The sequence below is a fragment of the Scomber scombrus genome, chromosome 3 (assembly GCF_963691925.1).
Source record: "Scomber scombrus chromosome 3, fScoSco1.1, whole genome shotgun sequence".
Taxonomy (NCBI): domain Eukaryota; kingdom Metazoa; phylum Chordata; class Actinopteri; order Scombriformes; family Scombridae; genus Scomber; species Scomber scombrus.
The window spans coordinates 35,013,055-35,031,986 of NC_084972.1; the positions used below are offsets into that span (position 1 = coordinate 35,013,055).

The 18,932-nt window shown below is 40.7% G+C and overlaps 2 protein-coding genes across 2 annotated transcripts; both read left to right on the plus strand.

Annotated features, from left to right (window-relative positions):
- LOC133977586 (nuclear factor 7, ovary-like) lies at positions 1 to 12,928 on the plus strand. Its single transcript, XM_062415787.1, has 2 exons — positions 1 to 110; positions 11,523 to 12,928. Exon 2 carries the CDS (start codon positions 11,540 to 11,542, stop codon positions 12,926 to 12,928), a length of 1,389 nt encoding a protein of 462 aa, XP_062271771.1. The 5' UTR covers positions 1 to 110; positions 11,523 to 11,539.
- Positions 12,929 to 17,310: 4,382 nt separating this feature from the next.
- LOC133977460 (nuclear factor 7, ovary-like) lies at positions 17,311 to 18,723 on the plus strand. The gene has a single exon (XM_062415635.1). The coding sequence runs from the start codon at positions 17,332 to 17,334 to the stop codon at positions 18,721 to 18,723; it is 1,392 nt and encodes a 463-aa protein (XP_062271619.1). The 5' UTR covers positions 17,311 to 17,331.
- The last annotated feature ends 209 nt before the right edge of the window (positions 18,724 to 18,932 follow it).

Sequence of the window (18,932 nt, forward strand, 5' to 3'; positions counted from 1 at the left end):
GGCTTGTTCCTGAAAGCTGGTTGCTGATTGGCTGCTGAGTGAGGAAGAGGTGTTCAGTTTAAAGCTGAGAGACAGCAGCTCTGCTCGGACCGCTCACACAGCGACACACGGTGAGTCCTGCAGCTACATGAATCAGCTGTTTATACACCTGCATGTATATATACTGTGTGTGAGTTCATGTGGTTCTGCAGCAGCTGTGTGTTTGTTCTCTCTGTGCTTTAAATGAGAAGTGAGCCCTGCTACTCAGCTCTGCTTTTCTGTGATGAAAGGCAAGTCAAGGCAAGGCAGTTTTATTTATATAGCACATTTCATACACAGTTGCAACTCAATGTGCTTTACATAAAACAAACATTTAACAGAAAAAATTGAAAAAAAAAGGAATTTGAGAAATAAAAATAAAACCCAATCATAGTAAACACACACACACACACACACACACACACACACACACACTAATAATAAAAACAAAGTACAGAAACAAAAGAAAGAGAGAGAAATAAAATACTATAATAGAGCAGCTGTATTGGACTGTAGTCATCCGGGGACAGTGCTAGGTATATCTGCGTGTCATCTGCATAACTGTGATAGTCTACATTAGAGTTCTGCAGAATTTGACCCAAAGGCAGCATATATAGACTGAACAGAAGGGGTCCAAGAACTGACCCCTGAGGAACTCCACATGTCAGAGCCACTGGATCAGATTCATAACTTCCAATGGTCACAAAATAACTCCGCTCCTCCAAGTAGGACCTGAAACATTCTAGGACTGTTCCGCTGAGTCCTGCCCAGGTTCCCAACCTGTTCAACAGTATACTGTGATCCACAGTGTCAAACGCAGCACTGAGATCCAACAGGACCAGAACTGACACCTTGCCTGAGTCAGTGTTTAACCTTATGTCATTTAACACTCTAATAAGAGCTGTTTCTGTACTGTGGTGAGGTCGGAAGCCTGATTGAAAGGCCACTGGAGTTCAAGAAATTGCTGAGTTGATTAAAAAACACTTTCTCAATGAAAGATAAACTGTTTTAAATATCAGGTTTGTGCAGCAGGAAACTACGGTGGCCCTGAAGTGCAAATCACAAATCACAACAGCAAATCACAAAACACAACAGCATTAGAGAGACTCAAACCGGAAATGGTAGGTACATGGTAGGTACCTACAGGTTGGTAGGTATTGGACAATCAGGGTTTCCAGCAGAAAATGTGTTTGTTAAGGTGGAGGGGAGCAGGGACACGGGGGCGCGATGTTGCCGTGACCAACGCCAGAAAACAGGACAGAGTAACACAGCGGATATCGCTCATATATATATCCGCCATGTTACTCTGTCCTGTCGTGCACGCCCCCCCCCCGTTGTGTTTTGTGATTTGCACTTCAGGGCCACCATAGGAAACAGTAACAGCACAGCACATCCCTCTTTTGCACACAACTGATACAAGTCCTCTAGTGTTCGGTGTGGATAGCCAGTCCATGACAGGGTGTGCTGCAGCTTAGAGTTCGTTCGCACACCATCTTCTATATCTCTCCAGGCTACCTGAGAAGAACGGTCAAGCCATGTGTTAAGCGGGCACAGGTGAAAGGCCTGATGGTACCTCATAAAGTTTGGAAAGGCCAGCCCACCCTCTTGCTTTGATCGCTGTAGGGTGGAGAATTTAATTTTGGGATGCACAACATTCCAGATATATTTTCGTAGCAGGGAGTCAACTCTCGTCCAATATCCCGCCGGAGGAAGGAGCGGAATCATCATGCTGACAAAGTTGAGGCGAGGCAACACGTTCATTTTGACAGAGGCAACTCTTGTTTGCAGTGAAGCTGGTAATTTAGTCCATAGGACTATGTCATGTTCCACCTCTTTGAAGATGTTGTCATAGTTTGTTCTCACTATATTATGCAGTGAAGACTGAATCTGGATGCCCAAATACGTGATCTTAATGGGAATATCATAAGGTAAGACTACCGCTTTTGCGGATTCATTCAGGGGCATCAGAGCTGACTTTGTCCAGTTGATCTTATAACCGGACAACATTCTAAACTCTTCAATAAATAGATAAGTATGTCATCAGCGAAGGCCGATATGGCATGCAACAAGGTTTTAATCCGAATAGGAGCATTGACCTGGCAATTGTCCGCTGCAAAACGCCCTTTAATGGAGCCAGTCTGATCTTTATGAATTAGTTTGTCCATGTATCTCTCCAAACATAATGCCAGCACCTTAGAGTACGGCTTTTTGTTTACCGATTTCGTTAATTGACTTAATCAGTTTTGTCTTTCCCCTTTTTTAGGGATTAGCGAAATCATTGCGGTGTTAGTGTGAGCAGGGAAAGAGCCTTTTTCAACCACTGATCGGATCGACCCCAGCAGAACTGGCCCCAAAATATCCCAGAAGTGCAACAAGAGTTCTGGCGGTATGCCGTGTGGGCCCGGCGATTTCCCTTTATTTGTCATCTTAAGCACAGTCTCCAGCTCCTTTGAGGATATGGGACGACCCAGATCTGTTGCTTCCTACTCCCCTAATGTGGGCAAATCCAGACCGCTCAGAAATTGCTTACATTTCTCTGAGTCAAAATCAAGCGTTGGGCCTTTTGGGTCATATATAAATTGGTTATTAGCCGTTTTGATGGTATTGATTGATGCTCTAGATTCACTTTGCTTAAGCTTCAGCGCCAATAACCTGCTTGGTTTGCTTCTGTTTAAATAATAGTTCTGCCTGACTCTGTGCATGAAAAATTCCGCTCGCCTCCTCAACAGATCATTGAGCCCCACCCTGACTCCCCTCACTTCCTTTTCCACCGATTTAGCGTATTTACCCTTTAACCGCTTCTCAAGTATATGACACTTTCTTTCTAACTCGCAGATCCTGCGGTTCCTCTCTTTTTTGAGGTGAGATGAATAAGAGGGGAAGAAGAAGGGGCTTTGGCTGGCGAACTGCCTGATTTCTTGCTCCTCAACATGTTCTACAGCTTTACGGATTCAGTAAATAGAGTTATTAAATGTGTAACCTGACTAAATATCAAAATTGAGGGATAGTTAGTAGGAGCTCTAGTGCCCTCAGACCATTGCGTCTGCAGGTCACTTCCAGTCCTCTGTGACTTCCTGTTTTAACGTGTTGTCTGCTGTGTTTTCAGCTTCACTCAGAGACTAAATGGCTTCCAGATCGGACGAGGCTCTCTGCAGTCTGCACTCTGAGAAACTCAAACTCTTCTGTCTGTACCATCAGCAGCCAGTGTGTGTCGTCTGCAGAGATTCAGAAAAACACACCAACCACAGATTCAGACCCATCGATGAAGCTGCACGGAAACACAAGAAGGAACTTGAGGAAACTCTGAAGCCCTTAAAGGAGAAGTTAAAGGTTTGTGAAGAAGTTAAAGTGAAGTTTGATCAAACAGCAGAATACATTAAGGTCCAGGCCCAACACACAGAGAGGCAGATTAAGGAGCAGTTTATGAAGCTTCACCAGTTTCTAGAAGAGGACGAGGAGGCCAGGATGGCTGCTCTGAGGGAGGAAAAGGAGCAGAAGAGTCAGATGATGAAGGAGAAGATGGAGACTCTGAGCAGAGAGATAGCAGCTCTTTCACACACAGTCAGAGCCACAGAGGAGGAGCTGAGAGCTGAAGACGTCTCATTCCTGAACAACTACAAGGCTGCAGTGGAAAGAGTCCAGTGCTGGCCACTGCTGGATGATCCACAGCTGCCCTCAGGAGCTGTGATAGACCAGGCCAAACACCTGGGCAACCTGGCCTTCAACATCTGGAACAACATGAAGGAGAAGGTCTCCTACACTCCTGTCATTCTGGATCCAAACACTGCTCATCCAGAACTCATCCTGTCTGAAGATCTGACCAGTGTGAGATATGAAGAAGGACAGCAGCTTCCTGATAATCCAGAGAGGATTAACTTCTTCTTCACTGTCCTGGGCTCTGAGGGCTTTAACTCAGGGACTCACAGCTGGGATGTCGAGGTTGGAGACAGTAAATACTGGTTACTGGGTGTGTTATCAGAGTCAGGTCAGAGGAAGGGATACATGCAGTCTGGATTATGGACAATATGGTTCAATATTGATAAATACTCAGCATATTCACCACCAGCTCCAGAGACTGTTCTCCCAGTGAAGAAGAAGCTCCAGAAGATCAGAGTGAATCTGGACTGGAACAGAGGAAATCTGTCGTTCTCTGATCCTGATACTAACACACACATACACACCTTCACACACACTTTCACTGACACACTGTTTCCATACATTTGCACTGGAGGTGAACTGAAGATTTGTCCACTGAATGTCTCTGTGACAGTAGACTGATGATGATGATGACGATGATGATGATGATGATGATGATGATGATGATGATGATGATATTAACTCTCATTTATTTCTTAAAGGGAAAAGTTGCTGAATTTATTTCAATTTGAAGTTTCTTTTATTGATACTGTGTCTTTTAAATTTCTTAAATGTTTTCTTTGTGTTGAGCCAATAATCAATGTTTCAGATTATAAAGTTTACAAACATGAAACATAATTTCTGTTTAATTAAATAAACTGTATGTAATAACTTAAATATTTGTATAATTTTCCATTTGATGTAATGAAACCAAAATGATTCAGTTTTCCATCAGTTGTCATTGAATCAGAGGAAGGTTTTATTTAGTTGAAGGGAAGTTGAAGCAGCTTAAGAACAGAGACCAATGAGCAGGACCTTCATCAAAGTTAACCTGATGTTGTGTTGGTCTTTTATTTCTCAAACTTTAACACATTTGTAGGTGACATGTTGTTACAGTCTGACTTTAGTTCTGTTTATTCAACCTCTTTTATAAACTCAAACATTTCGTTAAACACTTCTGTAAATACTTTTCTCTTCTTTGGGTGAATAAAATCCTCTTTTTTGGAAAACTACCTTGTGTCTGTCAGTTCAGTCAGAAACACACATGATGGAACTTCATAATAACTCACATTGATTCAAATACAAACAGACACATGACATCATCATTAATATTAGCTGCACCACATCTTTAAATTACACATTATTATGTCTCCCTCATGTAAAAATGACTGTTTCCAAACTAGCTTTGATGAAAACCAGGACTTACATACAAACTGAACCGATGAAACAACAAGGAAAAGATGGAGAGACACAAGAGCAGGCTGGGAGCTGATTGGCTGAGGAACACACACCTCTTAATTTATATAAACTGTCGAAAGTCAACAAGTCACACTGAGCAAACACAGCTAATAAACTTCAGCATCATATCAATCAATCAAACTTTATTTATAAAGCACTTTTCATACAAATAAAATGTAGCACAAAGTGATTTACACAATAAAAGCAAGCAATACAAAGCAGAAGTAGAACCAAAAGCCACTCACACACACACACACACATTCTTGTTTTTGCGCTATGTGAGGCCCAAACGTTTTTTGCCCAATTGTGGGATCCACCCTTCCTGCTGGTTTTACACCGCTGTAAAAAATCAGGTAAGGTAAAAAAAAAAAAATCCTGATGACAAATATCACTTCAATTTAACAGAATTCAAAACTTTTTTCTCCACACCAGTTTTTTAGACACTTGTGGGACTTTGTATCTAGCATTCATCACTTATGGGGTCCTTTTGCACACACACCTATATTTTTAGCTCTTATATCTTAGTGGGGGACAAAGTTACTATCTGGATACTTTAAAGGTTTCAATTGTTTGTCCTTGATTACACAGACAGACATTGGTCATGTAGTGAGCTGCACTTGAAGCCACTAAGTTCTCATTGATGTTCATGCACAGTATTGTTATTCAAGTATTCTGTTAGTACAATATACGCAACGGTAATTATTTTTGTTTGGTTTTAACATTTGCCTTGTCGAAAAACATACATTTCATATTTTGATATTGAGAAATGCTAATTGTAAAGTGTAGTGAATAGCTATGATGCAGGAGGATGCACTGTATTTTTACTTAATATAGGACAAGTGTTGATCTTGGTTATTTGAGTGCAAACATGATAAAAAAATAAATGTAAAAATTATATTGTTCAAGACACTAAATATGAGTGATTGTTTAATGAAAACTCCTTTTTTGTTGATCTTTTGATCTGTAGGGTGTAAAAAAAGGAAAAGAATTCAAGGTCAATACCTCTGAACCACCAAGCACAGCACATATAACAACATTATGAGATGGTGCAATGGATTTCATTCCATATTCCCTTTGTAAACACGCAACAGCTAATACGTGTAGAATTATACTCATACTAACTTGCATTTAGATACTGACAGGTGTTGCCCTAATGATGTAAAATAACTTACATTGAGATCTATATGGGAGGGCCCCATGAGGCTGAGACTAGAAATGTATGAGTGTGTAATTTGACTGACTCCATGAAAGGAAGACTAGAAACATGACTATGTGAAGTTAAGTGGCCCCATGAGGACAAGACTGGAAACTTGTGAGTGTGTGATTTTAATGGTTTGTTGTACATCACCCAATGAGTAATCTTGTACTGTATCTGGAGATATATAGGAGTTACAAAAGTTAGCTTGAGTAAAAAGTGAGGGTTAGGGTTGCATGCTGTTTCAGAGCTTGAGTGTCTGAAACAGCATGCAATTTAAAACTAAGTGCATGACCTGGTCATTGGTAGACGTATCAGCAAGTCTCATAACAACATTATGAGGTGGTGCAATGGATACCATTCAAGCAGTTAGAGATGATGATGATGAGGAATATGAATATATACATATACTCTACATGTAAAATACTGATACTAAATCAAGTTTTGATGTATTAACTTGTAATTGTTGTACATTGGTTCAGATAGTTTGGTATTTGTTGGGTATGGGTTAGGGTTTGTGGATCTCTTGCATGTCATCTGCATCATTTTGTACAAGAAACTAAACATTTGTGACAGTTTTTAGTTCAATCTTGTTGTAACATTGGCTCAAAATAACAGATTGTCAAAGTTAACCTGATGTTGTGTTGGTGCTTTATTTCTCAAACTTTAACACAGTGACTTTTAGTGTGGAAGCACATGTTGTTGAGTTTTGTGCAGTTTAATTAGTGCCATGGCTGCGCAGCTCCGAGGCATCTCCTTTCATACTTTTTATTATTCTTCCGCCAAATTTCGGCGCATAACTCGTTTTGCAGCTTTGAGAAAACCCCGACAATATATACATCAAAACATGCAGCTCGATCGGGAAAGAGGTGCTATGACTTTTGGTGTTGAAATTCCAATGATTCCCAAAGTTATTCCCAAAAAAACGGGCATAATTCCCCATTGGAAATTAATGGGAATTTTTTTAAAACCCCACAAAATGTCACCGTAATTTCACCTTTTTCAGAGTCACCTAGCTCTCTCATACCTTTTACATATATGTAGACTTTTCAAAGTATGAACAGTTTGTTGTATTCAGATACGTTAATTTAAAAAAAGATAGAAATAAGAACATTTTGCAATAAAACAAGATAAAGTGACATATATTGAGGTTTATGCTTAAGTGCAAGTACTTACAAGTGACAAGAAATGTTTATCAAAACAGAATAATTTGAGATATTTATATGCACACACACACACACACACACACACATATATACAGTGGTAAAGTGCTACATGCTTCAGAAAAACCTGAACAGAACAGAATAAGTTTATTTTATAAGCTTCATGCAGGTCATAATGTTCTGTACTGTACAGATTAAATCACATAAAACCTGTTAATCATTAATATTTACAGCTGATGGTTGGTGTATTGTTGAACTATGGACTGAAACACATCCTGTGCATTGATACCTGGTGACTGTGATCAAATACTGAGTTTTATATATATGTGTGTGTGTGTGTGTGTGTGTGTGTGTGTGTGTGTGTGTGTAAATGGTAAATGGTCTGTACTTATATAGCGCTTTTCTAGTCATTATGACCACTCAAAGCGCTTTTACACTACATATCATTGACCCATTCACACAAATTCATACACTGGTATGGCTACCACGTAGGGTGCCAACCTGCTCATCAGGGGAAGCTAACCATTCATTCTCATTCACACTCATTGAACCGCCAATCTTCCAATTGGAGCCGCCCCGTGTGTGTGTGTGTGTGTGTGTGTGTGTGTGTGTGTGTTGTAGTGCGCGTGCGTGCGCTCATATTTGTACATGAACTTTGCTCTTCTGTCTTTCTGAGTGGTAAACTTCAGAATGACTTTGGTCTTGTTTTTTAATAAAGCTGTGCTTGACTCAGGGAAATAAAACTCTAATCTGAATCTGGGAACTTTACGCTGTGTTGGGGGAACAAGTCTCCTCGCAGCAGAGTGGCACTGATGAAGTGCTTGGTGAAAGAGAACCTCTCCTTGGCATGACGGTTGATGAATGGTTTCACATAACTATAAAACGTGTTGCTTTTGGCCTGGATTATATGTTTGAATTGAATAATTGTCTGCTCCTCCATCGTGACATACGCTGCTCTGCAGGGTCTCTCCATGTTTTCGATTGGTCAGACGCTGCAAACACCAGACCTTTTATGTGAACGCGCACTGATCAAGATTGGAAAACCCTGGGTTGAATTACCGAGTTGATAACCAGCTTCGTAGTACCGTTTATCAGGATTGTGAATGTCTGGGTAAATCAATCCAGGTAATGGAGAGATATCCAGAGTATGTTAATCCAGCTTCGTAGTACAGGCCTCTGGCTTGACTGAAGAGTCAGGCAACAACAACAACAACAAGTTCATCATTGTTCCGTCATTTCTTATAAGTGTTGGTACTGTCCTTTTTGTTTTTGGTAATATGTCAAATCTTAAATAGATCATCCAGAACAATATTCACTCCTTTGTGTTTCCCAAGTTCCTGTAAAGTTTTCACACTAACAGCTGAACAGAACTTCTCCTCTGAATGAGAGTTTATTGTATAAGCTTCATGCAGGTCATGATGTTCTGTACTGTACAGATTAAATCAGGTAAAACCTGTTAATCATTCATCTTTACAGCTGATGGTTGGTGTATTGTTGAACTATGGACTGAAACACACCCTGTGTTACTGTGAAGCTACAACATTTATCAGAAGAGATCTGACAAAGCTCCGCCCCTCACCTGACTCACCTGAGACAAACCAGGAAACAGTTTATTGTTGGTCTCTAAAGAGACACACAGACGGAAAAACAGAGCATCAGATTCACCTTCAGACCAAACTAACAACTTCCTCTGAGTGAGTACAGCTACAGGAGAGAAAAGTGGAAAACTAGAACTCTGCTGCTTCAACCTGCTGACTCTCCACACACTGAAGGTGAGTTTGACTAAAAACTGGAGTCACACTGAAAGTAAATGTCAGTGAAGTTAGTAGAGGAGCAGTGTTGGCTGGTGAAAGATATTCTAGGTGTGGCTGTTTGTGCCGAAGCTTTCGGTGACTAAAAATAACTACAGACAAAAAAAAACTGTGATATGAATATAAAATGTAACAATCTGAGTTGTGTGTGTGTGTGTGTGTGTGTGTGTGTGTGTGTGTGTGTGTGAGAGTGAGTGAGTGAGTGAGTGAGTGAGTGAGTGTGTGTGTGTGTGTGCTCTTGTTTGTACATGAACTTTGCTCTTCTGTCTTTCTGAGTGGTAAACTTCGCAATGACTTTGGTCTTGTTTTTTTAATAAGCTGTGCTTGACTAAGGTAAATGTACCTGTACTGTACGGTGGCCAACCGCTTCATTTGGTTGAGAACAGCTGCAAGTACCGAAACGATGCAAACTCCAAAACACAAACAAAAGTCAAAACAATGCAACTACAAAATTGCGCTGCAAATAAAAAACATGCTGCAAGAAACAAAAACAAACGCATAAACGTCAAACTCGCTGCAAATTAGGAAATGATGCAAATCAAGAAAACACCTGCATTAACAGAAACGCTGCATAGACAAAAAGCGCTGCATAAACCAGTCACTACAACAGAAGTTCCCCAAACCTACAGGGGGCGCTCTAGGTAGTTACTTTTGACAGAGGCTTTTTTCTTTTTCTTTTTTTCGTCAGAACTTTATTGAACATTGAAAAAATACAGACTCTCAAGAGGATATTAATAGCAGATCAAAGTTAAAAACAATACACTAATAGAAGTAGAATTTGGGGGATTCATGTAAGCAAAAAAAAAACAAAAAAAAACAAAAACAAATAAAGTGCACATAAGTTTCCATGTAAATTAGGCATTTAAATCAACATATCAGAGCAGACACATGAAAAGAAAATCTTAAAATCATTAATAAATCCAGGGAAGAAGGGCTTACAACTTCTCCATTTTGAGCAGTGAATTTGATATTTACCCAGTGATAAGATTATATTAATAATGTCAGAAACAGAAAAAGCTGGAGCATAGGAGGGAGGAGGGGTTGTTGCTGTTCAAGTTTTTTCAAAGTGAAATGCAAGAAAGGTAAGAGTCGCTTTAAATTAGTTACAAAAATAATGCCTCTTTCAAACCAGGTACTTTTAAAGACTGATTTTCTATTAATTGTAATACTCTGTTGTTCCATAAAGCTGAATTATGAGAATAGAACAATTGTTGGTAAATATCATCTTCCAAAAATTAAGAATCTGTTTATGAAAATTGAACAGCTTTATAGGGATCTTGTTCACCTCAAAATCACATTGCAAAATGAAATCTAAACATCCTATCGTCTTAAACAAGGACCGTGGAATGTGGAACCACAGACAAGATTTTAACCAGTTCACTCTAAAGGTGCCGACCATAGATTCAAATTGTGGAGCTTTAATACCACCTGTGTCATACTCCTTTACAAGCTGAGACCTTTTATGTAATGAGTTTTGTTCCTCCGCAACTTTTGACAGAGACACTTTCATTTTCAGCAGCATGGGCATGGCATTGACCCTCAGTCGTCTCACTCTGTCCCTTATACCTGCCTCCTGTTGGGTTGAGACAACCTAGAGCGCCCCCTGTAGGTTTGGGGCACTTCCGTTGTAGTGACTGGTTATGCAGCCTTTCTGTTAATGCAGGTGTTTTCTGGCTTTGCATCATTTCCATATTTGCAGCCGATTGACGTTTATGCATTTGTTTTTGTTTCTTGCAGGGTGTTTTTTATTTGCAGCGCGATTTTGTAGTTGTATTTGTTTTTACTTTTGTTTGTGTTTTGGAGTTTGCATCATTTCGGTACTTGCAGCTGTTCACCCCCAAATGAAGCGGTTGGCCCCAGTCGGCCACGGTGATGTACGGTGATGTACCTGTGCAAATGGCAGTAAGACTCTAATCTAAATCTGTTGAAGTCTGTCAGGAATGTTCTGTATGAAGTTTTTCTCAATGGAGAGCATAGCCACTGCTGGGGCGACTTTCCTAGTTCCCCAGGAAAGAGGGGAAATGACTGTACATGCAAATTACCCTCTAAATAATGGTTTATATGTTATGTATGGCTCATTCTTGATCATTCCAAACACATTCACCTGTAAAATAATTAATAATAGTGTTTTGTTTTTTTTAATTATTATTTGGGGGGGTGAAAAACACTTTTCATCAGTAAGTGTGTAGAGGAGGGAGGAGAGCCATGACTGACTGTACTTTCTGTCTGCTGTGTTTTCAGCTTCACTCAGAGACTAAATGGCTTCCAGATCAGAGGAGGATTTCTGCTGTCCGGTCTGTCATGAGGTCTTTAGAGATCCTGTTGTTCTGTCATGTAGCCACAGCTTCTGTAAAGACTGTCTGAAGAGCTGGTGGAGAGAGAAACCAACACGTGAGTGTCCAGTTTGTAAGAGAAGATCTTCAAAGGAAGAACCACCTATTTGTCTGGCGTTAAAGAACCTGTGTGAGTCCTTCTTACAGGACAGAGATCAGAGAGCTTCAGAGGCTCTCTGCAGTCTGCACTCTGAGAAACTCAAACTCTTCTGTCTGGACCATCAGCAGCCAGTGTGTGTCGTCTGCAGAGATTCAGAAAAACACACCAACCACAGATTCAGACCCATCGATGAAGCTGCACGACAACACAAGAAGGAACTTGAGGAAACTCTGAAGCCCTTAAAGGAGAAGTTAAAGGTTTGTGAAAAAGTTAAAGTGAAGTTTGATCAAACCGCAAAACACATTAAGGTCCAGGCCCAACACACAGAGAGGCAGATTAAGGAGCAGTTTAAGAAGCTTCACCAGTTTCTAGAAGAGGAAGAGGAGGCCAGGATGGCTGCTCTGAGGGAGGAAGAGGAGCAGAAGAGTCAGATGATGAAGGAGAAGATGGAGGCTCTGAGCAGAGAGATAGCAGCTCTTTCACACACAGTCAGAGCCACAGAGGAGGAGCTGAGAGCTGAAGACGTCTCATTCCTGAACAACTACAAGGCTGCAGTGGAAAGAGTCCAGCGCTGCCCCCTGCTGGATGATCCACAGCTGCCCTCAGGAGCTCTGATAGACCAGGCCAAACACATGGGCAACCTGGCCTTCAACATCTGGAACAACATGAAGGAGATGGTCTCCTACACTCCTGTCATTCTGGATCCAAACACTGCTGATTCATATCTCATCCTGTCTGAAGATCTGACCAGTGTGAGATATGGAGGAGAGACACAGCAGCTTCCTGATAATCCAGAGAGGTTTAACATCTGCTCTGTTCTGGGCTCTGAGGGCTTTAACTCAGGGACTCACAGCTGGGATGTCGAGGTTGGAGACAATACATCCTGGTTACTGGGTATGTCCTCAGAGTCGGTTCAGAGGAAGGGAATCATACAGTCTGGATTATGGACAATATGGTTCAATAATGATAAATACTCAGCAGGGTCACTACCAGCTTTCTCCACTGTTCTCCCAGTGAAGAAGAAGCTCCAGAGGATCAGAGTGAATCTGGACTGGAACAGAGGAAATCTGTCGTTCTCTGATCCTGATACTAACACACGCATACACACCTACACACACACTTTCACTGACACACTGTTTCCATACATTAGAACTGTGAATAAACTCCCAATGAAGATTTCTCCACTGAAGGTCTCTGTGACAGTGAATCGATGATGATGATGATGATGATATTTACTCTCATTTATTTCTTAAAGGGAAAAGTTGCTGAATTTATTTCAGTTTTAAGTTTTTTTTATTGATACTGTGTCTTTTAAATTTCTTAAATGTTTTCTAATGTTTTCTTTGTGTGGAGCCAATAATCAATATTCAGATTAAAGAGTTTACAAACATTAAACATCATTTCTGTTTAATTAAATAAACTGTATGTAATAACTTAAATATTTGCATAATTTTCCATTTGATGTAATGAAACCAAAATTACTCAGTTTTCCATCAGTTGTCATTGAATCAGAGGAAGGTTTTATTTAGTTGAAGGGAAGTTGAAGCAGCTTAAGAACAGAGGCCAATGAGCAGGACCGTCATCAAAGTTAACCTGATGTTGTGTTGGTCTTTTATTTCTCAAACTTTAACACATTTGTAGGTGACATGTTGTTACAGTCTGACTTTAGTTCTGTTTATTCAACCTCTTTTATAAACTCAAACCTTTTGTTAAACACTTCTGTAAATACTTTTCTCTTCTTTGGGTGAATAAAATCCTCTTTTTTTGGAAAACTACCTTGTGTCTGTCAGTTCAGTCAGAAACACACATGATGGAACTTCATAATAACTCACATTGACTCAAATACAAACAGACACATGACAGCATCATTAATATTAGCTGCACCACATCTTTAAAATACACATTATTATGTCTCCCTCATGTAAAAATGACTGTTTCCAAACTAGCTGTGATGAAAACCAGGACTTAAATACAAACTGAACCAATGAAACAACAAGGAAAAGGTGGAGAGACACAAGAGCAGGCTGGGAGCTGATTGGCTGAGGAACACACACCTCTTAATATATATAAACTGTCGAAAGTCAACAAGTCACAATGAGCAAACACAGCTAATAAACTTCAGCATCATATCAATCAATCAGACTTCATTTATAAAGCACTTTTCATACAAATAAAATGTAGCACAAAGTGATTTACACAATAAAAGCAAGCAAAACAAAGCAGAAGTAGAACCAAAAGCCACTCACAAATACACACACACATTCTTGTTTTTGCGCTATGTGAGGCCCAAACGTTTTTTGCCTAATTGTGGGATCCACCCTTCCTACTGGTTCTACACCGCTGTAAAAAATCAGGTACAGTAAAAAAAAAACCTGATCACAAATATCACTTCAATTTAACAGAATTCGAAACTTTTTTCGGTGGCTAAGTAGTTGTTTCAAAGCAGATGTTCAGAAGCTACAATACTAACACATGAAACCACTGATAGTAAGGCCGCCATTTTTGTGTGTTTACTGACGGGAGCTAGCAAAACTCTGTCGCTCCATTTGAATTCAAAAGTTTCTATCACACAGTTTTCTACCTTTTAAACTTGGTCTGAAGCTCATCAGAGAGGTTTAAAATGTCCTTAGTGATACGTTGAGACAAGTTTAAAGAGACAGAAAATCAACTCACTGAGAGCTGGATTCATCATCACACTATAAAAAAAAAGTGAAATCACAGTTGATCCAACAACTCATAATGTGACTCAGTTAGTCAGTTTGTACCTGTTGCCTCTTGGTCACATGATCCACCAATTCACAGCTGTGTCATACCGCTGTTACGCCGATGACTCCCAACTGTATGTCTCATTGAGCACTAAAACAACTTGGAGTCTCTGCACTGCTGCCTCGCTGCCATTAAGGACCGGATGGCCTCCAACTTCCTGCAACTTAACACTTAACAATACTGTTAGTCCTGCTTATTGATCCTGATCACATCTCCAATAGTATCACCACCTATCTTACTCCATTAACATCTAACATGACACTCTGCCAAATATCAGGGAGTAGTTTTTGACCAACACCTCAACTTCAACCAACACATTAAGAGCCTCATTCAACCCTGTTATCTATGATTCAGAAATATTATAACTGAACAACTTATGCACGCCTTAATTTTCTCCTTTCTGGACTATTGTAATTCATTATTCACATGTCTAAATGATGCAACAGTGTCTCGTCTACAGTTGGTTCAGAATACAGCAGCAAGACTTCTTGCAAGCACTTGACATAAGCTGAGTCCCAATTCAGGGGCTGCGTCCTCCGAAGACCGCGTCAACCGTTGTTAAATGGGACATCGCATTCCGAGGATTTCCTGGTTGCGTCACCAGATATTCCCGCCCTTACCCTTACGTCACGATTTCTGCCGCCCAAGCATTACCAACCATAGACTGTATATAAGAAATGGACGTAACATCCGTGACGTCACCCATTGGTTTGTGGACTGCTGCTCGGAGGCCAATAGTATCGGATCTGAGCAGCGCCATCTTGAACATTTCAGGTGCATTCCGGGAAAAATAAAAACAGGGATTCTACTTATATGGGCATCAGGAGGAGCATGAGGCGCCCTCCTGAACCTGTGAACCAATCAACCTGTCAATCACCACGTAGCCACGCCCTAATGCATACCCTGCTTTATTGTCACATATAAAATCAGGGAGGCCAAAATGTCCCAAATGAACATCATACTGCATTGAAGAAGGCTTTAAACTAGCGATTGAGACCATAAACACATTTTGAAAACGTTTACTGAGGTTAGAAATCAAGTGAGAAGTTGGTGAATTCTCCATTGACTTGTATAGAGACGGAAGTCCTTTTGACACCAAAATGGTCGCCCCCTGGTGGCCTTTTGATAAAATGCAGTTTTAAGTTACTTCTGTGTTGGCCTCATTTCAGAGGACCAGAACTCCCCGCCTGATTGGGACACAGCTATAGAGAACATTTCACTCCTGTCCTGGCTGAATTACACCGGCTTCCCCTTCTGTTATAGAATTCAATTCATAATTTAACTAATAACTTTAAAGTCCATACATGGTCTGTCTCTGCTTTACATTTCTGAACTCCTAACACGTTACTGCTCTGCTCTGAAATCTCTCAGATCAGAAAATCAGATGTTAAATGTTTAAAACTAAAGGAGATAACATGCTTTTATTGTTGTAGCTCCAACACTGTGGAACAAACTCCTCCTCAGCATCTGATCAGCTGAGTCAGCACCTCATTTTAAAAAGCTTGTAGACATTTCCATAATATTGTATAATTGCTCCTTTTTGTTGTTCATCTATTTATGCTTGGTTATTTTTGTAATTGTGATTCTGTGTATGTTGTTGTGTTAATATTGTACTGTTTGAAGCACCTTGTTCTGTACTGTACAGATTAAATCAGGTAAAACCTGTTAGTCTGTTATCTTTAAACTTGATGGTTTGTTTATGTTTGAACACAGGAATGAAACACACCCTGTGTTACTGCGAAGCTACAACATTTATCAGAAGAGATCTGACAAAGCTCCGCCCCTCACCTGACTCACCTGAGACAAACCAGGAAACAGTTTGTTATTCCTTCTCTCTAAAGAGACACGCAGACACAGATCAGATTCACCGTCAGACTGACTGACTTCAGACACATCAGACCTTCTGTGAGTAAATTTGTCTTTTATTATTTATGTTCATTCAGTGTGAAGGGAGTAAGTAAAGTATTGTTGCTTCAGTCTGCATCCTTTGTAAACTGACTAAACTATTGACTGAGTACAAAATGCAGGAGAGAGACCTGACTGGCTCCTTAAAAACACAAAAAGTCAAACTGTCAGAAGCTGAAGCTGCAAAAGCAGCAACGATCTGATGCTGCAAGACTTGCTGGGTGTGGCAGTAAACACTGTCGGTGCCACCAGAGGGCGCCACAACAAGTTCATCAGTGTGCCGTCATTTCTTATAAGTGTTGGTACTGTCCTTTTTGTTTTGGGAAATATATCAAATCTTAAATAAATCATCCAGAACAATATTCACTCCTTTGTGTTTCCCAAGTTCCTGTAAAGTTTTCACACTAACAGCTGAACAGAATTTCTCTGAATGAGAGTTTATTTTATAAGCTTCATGCAGGTCATGATGTTCTGTACTGTACAGATTAAATCAGGTAAAACCTGTTAGTCTGCTGTCATTAAACTTGATGGTTTGTGTGTGTTTGAGCGCAGGAATGAAACACACCCTGTGTTACTGTGAAGCTACAACATTTATCAGAAGAGATCTGACAAAGCTCCGCCCCTCACCTGACTCACCTGAGACAAACCAGGAAACAGTTTATTGTTGGTCTCTAAAGAGACACACAGACTGAAAAACAGAGCATCAGATTCACCTTCAGACCAAACTAACAACTTCCTCTGAGTGAGTACAGCTACAGGAGAGAAAAGTGGAAAACTAGAACTCTGCTGCTTCAACCTGCTGACTCTCCACACACTGAAGGTGAGTTTGACTAAAAACTGGAGTCACACTGAAAGTAAATGTCAGTGAAGTTAGTAGAGGAGGGAGGGGAGCCATGACTGACTGTACTTTCTGTCTGCTGTGTTTTCAGCTTCACTCAGAGACTAAATGGCTTCCAGATCAGAGGAGGATCTCTGCTGTCCGGTCTGTCATGAGGTCTTTAGAGATCCTGTTGTTCTGTCATGTAGCCACAGCTTCTGTAAAGACTGTCTGAAGAGCTGGTGGAGACAGAAACCAACACACGAGTGTCCTGTTTGTAAGAGAAGATCTTCAAGGACTGATCCACCTCGTAACCTGGTGTTAAAGAACCTGTGTGAGTCCTTCTTACAGGACAGAGATCAGAGAGCTTCGGAGGCTCTCTGCAGTCTGCACTCTGAGAAACTCAAACTCTTCTGTCTGGACCATCAGCAGCCAGTGTGTGTCGTCTGCAGAGATTCAGAAAAACACACCAACCACAGATTCAAACCCATCGATGAAGCTGCACGACAACACAAGAAGGAACTTGAGAAAGCTCTGAAGCCCTTAAAGGAGAAGTTAAAGGTTTGTGAACAAGTTAAAGTGAAGTTTGATCAAACAGCAAAACACATTAAGGTCCAGGCCCAACACACAGAGAGGCAGATTAAGGAGCAGTTTAAGAAGCTTCACCAGTTTCTAGAAGAGGAAGAGGAGGCCAGGATGGCTGCTCTGAGGGAGGAAGAGGAGCAGAAGAGTCAGATAATGAAGGAGAAGATGGAGGCTCTGAGCAGACAGATAGCAGCTCTTTCACACACAGTCAGAGCCACAGAGGAGGAGCTGAGAGCTGAAGACGTCTCATTCCTGAACAACTACAAGGCTGCAGTGGAAAGAGTCCAGCGCTGCTCCCTGCTGAATGATCCACAGCTGCCCTCAGGAGCTCTGGTAGACCAGGCCAAACACCTGGGCAACCTGGCCTTCAACATCTGGAACAACATGAAGGAGATGGTCTCCTACACTCCTGTCATTCTGGATCCAAACACTGCTGCTCCATATATCATCCTGTCTGAAGATCTGACCAGTGTGAGAGGAGGAGAGAAACAGGAGCTTCCTGATAATCCAGAGAGGTTTGACTCCTACTCTGTCCTGGACTCTGAGGGCTTTAACTCAGGGACTCACAGCTGGGATGTCGAGGTTGGAGACAATAAATACTGGTTACTGGGTGTGTCATCAGAGTCTGTTCAGAGGAAGAGAGACATACAGTCTGGATTATGGACAATATGGTTCTATAATGATAAATATTTTGCATGGTCACCACCAGCTCCCCGCACTGTCCTCCCAGTGAAGAAGAAGCTCCAGCGGATCAGAGTGAATCTGGACTGGAACAGAGGAAATCTGTCGTTCTCTGATCCTGATACTAACACACACATACACACCTTCACACACACTTTCACTGACAGACTGTTTCCATACATTAGAACTGTGAATAAACTTCCACTGAAGATTTCTCCACTGAACGTCTCTGTGACAGTGAATCACTGCAGTTAGAGATGATGATGATGATGATGATGATGATGATGATGAATATATACATATACTCTACATGTAAAATACTGATACTAAATCAAGATTCTATGTATTTACTTGTAATCGTTGTACATTGGTTCAGATTGTTATATATGTTAGATTGTTTGGTATTTGTTGGGTATGGGTTAGGGTTTGTGGATCTCTTGCATGTCATCTGCACATCATTTTGT

Bases quoted from the DNA above. Each gene is read 5' to 3' on its own strand.
- LOC133977460 (XM_062415635.1), top strand. From the start codon at position 17,332: ATGGCTTCCAGATCAGAGGAGGATCTCTGCTGTCCGGTCTGTCATGAG.
- LOC133977586 (XM_062415787.1), top strand. From the start codon at position 11,540: ATGGCTTCCAGATCAGAGGAGGATTTCTGCTGTCCGGTCTGTCATGAG.